Source organism: Macrobrachium nipponense, chromosome 21 (assembly GCF_015104395.2).
Source record: "Macrobrachium nipponense isolate FS-2020 chromosome 21, ASM1510439v2, whole genome shotgun sequence".
In the NCBI taxonomy this organism is placed as follows: domain Eukaryota; kingdom Metazoa; phylum Arthropoda; class Malacostraca; order Decapoda; family Palaemonidae; genus Macrobrachium; species Macrobrachium nipponense.
The window spans coordinates 27832004-27838003 of record NC_087212.1 but is presented as its reverse complement, the minus strand read 5'-3'; the positions used below and the strand labels follow the sequence as shown (position 1 = coordinate 27838003).

The 6000-nt window shown below is 40.1% G+C and overlaps 1 protein-coding gene across 1 annotated transcript in view; it reads left to right on the top strand.

The window, feature by feature from the left end:
- LOC135197868 (probable chitinase 10) overlaps positions 1-6000 on the top strand; it is a 110875-nt gene that overhangs the window by 73674 nt on the left and 31201 nt on the right. The window contains 12 exon segments of the mRNA XM_064225060.1: positions 1-84; positions 195-378; positions 914-1099; positions 1476-1625; positions 1798-1945; positions 2149-2325; positions 2696-2899; positions 3082-3202; positions 3487-3775; positions 4229-4411; positions 4602-4875; positions 5694-5801. The exon segment at positions 1-84 is cut by the window's left edge and continues 116 nt beyond it. Coding sequence (XP_064081130.1) covers positions 1-84; positions 195-378; positions 914-1099; positions 1476-1625; positions 1798-1945; positions 2149-2325; positions 2696-2899; positions 3082-3202; positions 3487-3775; positions 4229-4411; positions 4602-4875; positions 5694-5801 — 2108 coding nt within the window.

Sequence of the window (6000 nt, the reverse complement as noted above, 5' to 3'; positions counted from 1 at the left end):
CATCTACGGTCCGCCCCTTCCACAATTATATGGCCCCGTCAGCCAAAGGAGAAACTTCCTGGAACACGTCCTCTTCGACTACAGGTGAGTCAACGAACGAATAAAAATGACGACAAAGAGATACTTCGGTCCATGATATACATAACAAGTCTACTACCATCTATACGTTCAACTTTCCATACCTCCTCCTACAGAGTGTCCCCCGAAGAAGTAAACATTCGGCACAAGGGACAAAACCCTATAAACTACGTTCCACCTCCGGTGGCAGCAGCCTACGCGGCGAACCCTCAGGAAAATGTAGAAGACCCGGGATTCCTTAGGGGCCACATTGAATCTCACCCAGCCCAGGTCCACCATTCGTGGAGGCCTTACAGTTTCGTAAGTGACTTCGTGATTTTATGTGTGTGTGTCTGTGTGTATGCGTGTGTACAGAGAGAGAGAGAGAGAGAGAGAGAGAGAGAGAGAGAGAGAGAATTTTACAAACATTCAAATATTTTGTCCATGGATGTGAATACAACAGGAACAAAATCTGGGAAAGCAATGTGGAGAGAATTTCAAAATTCATGAGTACAATAGAAGAAAAGTAATTTTATATATATATATATATACATAGATATATTATATAATATATAATATATATATATAAAATAAAAGGAGCCCATAAAAACACCAAAATATAGAGAGTATGGGCTCCTTTTATTAGGTGGAAATCTGTTGTTACAGAACATTTTTACCAGCATCTATATATATATATTATATATTATATATATATATATATATATGTGTGTGTGTGTGTGTGTGTGTGTGTGTGTGTGTGTGTGTGTACACATATATATGTCCGTGTGAGTGCGTGTGTGTAGTATATATACACAATCAGAGAGAGAAAGAGAGTTTGACCTTTTTTCCTTCGCAGAACGACATTTTCGATGACGATGAGGAAGACCAAGGCTTCGACAGAGGGGCTGTTGAAGCAGTACCTGCCGCGGCCCTGTCTTACGTGGCTGAAAATATCATCCAAGACGATGTACCATTTTCCAGGGCGGAAGTTGAAGCACCTCCGTCATTCCCTTCAGTTTATAAATGGGGTTACGAGGATGAGGTAGGAACTCAAATATAAACCATAGGTTATTGCGGTCAGGGAATGAAATATACGATCTTCATTAAAACTAACCAAGTGTTTCTCATAATGACCATCATGTCAGTCTTAGCATTCAGCAAAGCCTCAAAACAATACAACATCCTTTGTAATGGAAAAATGATTCAACGCCTCAATGATTTCTAACGGCAAATCAGAAATAAAAAGCAATAGTTTGGCATTTTGTTCTCTATTATGCCTAAATCCAGGCAAAATCCCCATTCCCTATTTCAGGACTAAGGCAAACTTATAACAAAAATTTTCCTCCATTCAGCTCAACGAAATTTTTTTACAAAAAGCAATTTTAGCAATCTTAACATTCTCATTCAATTTTGCCCAGGAGCTTGACGCGGTTATTGTGAATGCTGGCTATGAGGACTTCGATGACGACGAAACGTATGGAAGAGCCGGCTACAGGGCCTCTGTCGAATCACCCCCACTACGGAACGAGCCTGAGGACCCGGAGGAATCTTACCCCATGCCATCTCAGGTAATTAACACATAGCAAACTCTTTCCTTCATACTGGACTACACTGTAATAATTGAGGCACACAGGATTCATACAAGCCCTTTCGTTCAGAGTGGATCACTCTCTAACATTCCAGATATAAAAATGTATACGTCAACACTCCGTAAACATATCAAAACCATTTTCTTTTCAGCTAAATTCAAGACCATTCGGCCACTTATCTGAAAGTACATTGGAAGTCAACATAAACGCTGGTGACTATAACTTTGGCAGCTCAAGGTTGACTATGGCAGAAGGGGATCTTGTCAGCTACGGAGCAAATGTCAGGAGCCAAAGTGGAGGTAAATAATAATAATGAATTTAGCAAACTGAAATGCAAGGGAAGGCCATACAATAATTAAAGAGTACATCCACAGACACCAAAGACAGCTTAATAATATATTCAATGGACTAAATCATCCTCAGGCTGTTATATCCGCTGAAAAAAAATAATAAACCAATGATCTAGAACCTAACGACATAACACCGTTTCTCTTCCCACCAGATTATAAATTAGTGTGTTACTATGGAGGGTGGTCCGTATATCGTCCAGAGCCATTCGACTTTTCAGTAATGGACATAGATCCTTTCTCCTGCACCCATGTCATCTACTCCTTCGCTGGCTTGAAGGAAAATGAATACACCATCCAGGCTCTCGATGAAGAACTTGATATCATTAAAGGTAATGAGGCCATGGTTTCTCTTGACCGCTCAAGTGCCCTATGCAATGTACATATAATATTAGTATGTAAGCCATTCAAGCCTACTAATTAGCATGGTTCAAAAAGTAATTCCATCTAAGCGCAATATTTGGGAGTCATAAATTACTTAAACTTTTCAAGTGTTAGAAATCACTAACCTTTTTCTAGGTTGCAATTTATAATCAGGGTGGAATGAGTGATTTCTTCGCCGTAAAACAAACATTTTGGTTGAATTTTTCACATTTGATTACAACTTTTAAAGCATCTCGGTAAGTGATGTGTTGTATAGAAATAACTAAACCAACCAATTCGTCTGTAACTTTCTACCTGTATTTGTTACCCTCACTACAGGAGCCTACAAAGCCGCTGTTGGACTGAAACAACTAAACCCAGCTCTGAAAATCATGATCGCCATTGGTGGATGGAATGAAGGTGGCAAGAAGTACTCAGCAATGGCTTCCACAAAGGAGAGAAGGGACAAGTTTGTTCAATCTGTCGTCAGTTTCCTACAGGAACACAAATTTGATGGTCTCGATCTCGATTGGGAATATCCAGGTCAGTGAGGCTATGACAGTTCTAAGGCTAGAACTTTTCAAATACAAATATAAATGTGTGCCAGCCATTCCATTGCTTATCATACATCTTTACTTTTTAAAGAGTCATAGATTCCCATCAAATCACCTACTACAGACGAAGTGAAACATTAAAGAAAATGCTATTCCACTGATACCTTCCAGGAGCTAGTGACAGAGGCGGCAGATGGGGAGATAAAAAGAACTTCGCAGATTTGGTCGAAGAGCTTGCAGTAGCATTCAGGCCTCATGGATGGATCTTATCAGCAGCTGTGTCACCTGCCCGGTAGGTTACTTTTGTCTGAGCTATATAAGCATCTTAGAGAGCTAAACGGCACATTACCAACCATAATTACCTCATTTGTCCTGAGATACTAGAACTTGTGAAGTCATTTTATGAATTATGTAAATAAGATATCAGCATCAGCTGACCTATAAGTTATATGTAGCCTTACTACGTTTACTGTAGTGAAAATTCTGAAACATATAAGTTTTGGTATACTCAACTACACATCACAAAAATGAATACCATTTCATCATGTCACAATACCTGAATATTCTATTTTTAAGGTTCCGAGTCAACGAGGGCTATGATGTTCCTCGTTTGGCCCAACATCTTGACTTCATCAACATCATGACCTACGATCTACGAGGACCCTGGGACGGCAAAGCTGACCACCACTCGCCCATTGAGTCAAGACCATCTGATGCCTGGGCATTCAAGAGTCTGAACACGAAAGATGGTATCAACTACTGGGCAGAAAAGGGTGCTCCAAAAGAGAAGTTGTTGATGGGCATTCCGTTCTATGGACGATCTTTCACGCTGTCAAATCCCAGCGACACCGACCCTGGGGCTAGGGTGAGAAACGTCAAATTCAAATAACCTTACTATAAAACTTAGGAAATGTAAATTTTACGTTTCTCACATCAAGTCTTCTGAATAAAAAATCTATAAAACTATATGTAGACTATACTTTTGAGATAAAAATGTCTTTGGGTACTAGAATTGCATTCTCAAGATCAGTCTTTGGATAGTAGAATTACAACTGCCATCTCTTAACTAATTACTTGACGCCCTTTTGCAACTAAGAACCCACATCTAACACATTAGTTACCACAAGGTCTAAAGAATGAGTTACCCTATTTTAACTAGGAACCAACACTACACACTTATTAATCCAATTTCAACTAGGAGCATACATCTAGCATGTTAGTAAAAATCAAAGATGGAGCAAAACAGCAACAATAATTTGTGCATTCAAATTCGACCAACATACACGTTTCTCCTAAGATCTTTCTTTCCCACACACAGGTCAAGTCAGGAGGTAATGAGGGTCAGTACACTCAAGAGCGAGGCTTCTTGGCTTATTATGAAGTCTGCATGGAAGAAAAGAATGGAGGATGGACATTCAAGCAGGATGCTGCTGGGGGTCCCTATATGACAAAGGGTGACCAATGGGTTGGCTATGACGATAAGGCCTACGTGGCAAAGAAGGTAATAACACAAACTGCTTAAAATCTTTGTGCTTACTCCTGGTGTTATGATTAAAGTTCATAAATAGATCGCATTTACATATGCGGCCATAAAAAAAAAATCATCAAATTTCTATTCTTTTTCCTTAAATGACGAATTTGGCATTGCTTTGTACAAGCCTATTACTCAAACGCACACTTCCTCAAATCAGATGGAAATGGTCAAGAATGAAGGCCTTGGCGGCGCCATGATCTGGGCCATTGACCTCGATGATTACTTGGGAGTCTGTGGAGAGAAGTGGCCCCTTCTGACTACCATGCGTAGAGGTCTGGGGGTAAAGGCCACACCAATTGCATCAGCTCCAATGCCTCAACCCGCACCGGAGCCAGCACCGGAGCCAGCACCTGAACCAGCACCGGAGCCAGCGCCTGAACCAGCACCGGAGCCAGCACCTGAACCAAAACCAGAGCCAACACAAGAGTCAAGTATGAGTTTATTTAAATGATTTTTTTTTTTTTACTAAATTACAAAGTGATTCAATACAAAATGCCGTTTTGTATTGAAGTGCTTTATAGGTTTTGTATTTGTTCTTCCGCATCTAAGCTAAGCTTCATATCGCAAGATTAGTCTTGCGGTCGTTTCCATGGTTTTCTCTCTTCTAATCACCATTTCATTTACATCTTATCCTATTTAGTAGTTACTATTGGCACTTTGTTTTCGTCTTGTTACATCATACCACCTCTGGCGACCCTTAAACTTCCCACTGAAGTTACTCGAAAATGTTACCCAATTGAAGGCAGTTGTTCTGCTTTCGTTTCACTCTTGAGTACAAAATCCTAGTGTGTTCTCTGCATGTTACTGAGTTTTTCCAACGCCTTTCGTCCTTGTAAATATGTGACCCTTTCCTGCATGTCCTTACCTCTCTATACCACCTACAAAATATGTTCAAAGAAAAAGGACTTCATGATGTATTCAGTATATTGGAAGAGGAAAAATATTTTGTTTTACAAGTGTTTCTTTACAATTAAGTGTTCGGGGGAATAAACAATCTCATCCAGCAGTTCCCTCAAGAAACATGCACATTGCAAAACCTTAAACTGGAAACTAAAACATTCATTCAGCCACAAAACAAAAATAGAATAAAACACTCGATTAGAAACACATTCCAACACGGTCTCCTCTCAGCACTAGTAGTTTCTTCTCAAAACTTGAAAAAATCCTCACGGCTGGGAGAAGTTTCCGTGGAAGTTAGGCTGTGCAGAGCATTCCCTCCTGCACCCTAACAGAGACATTAACCTCTCAGCAACAGAAGAAGGCTCCCGAACAACAGCGGTTCCTGGAGGAACAACTCCTTTGCCAACTACACTCGCTCCTACACAAGCCACAGCAGCACCCAACTTCACATGCCCAGGTGAGTAAAAAAAATCTAATTTATGATTTTTCGTTCTTGGTACATACCCGCAATTACTCTGATTTAAGCCACCGATTACAGTAGAGAAACGTCAAGTACTTTGGTGTTTTGTTTCCTTACTCCAACCTCAACTTTCCATTTTCAAGTTTTACAAATTATAGCCACTTCAGAGCATAAACTGAGGAATTACATTAGCTGG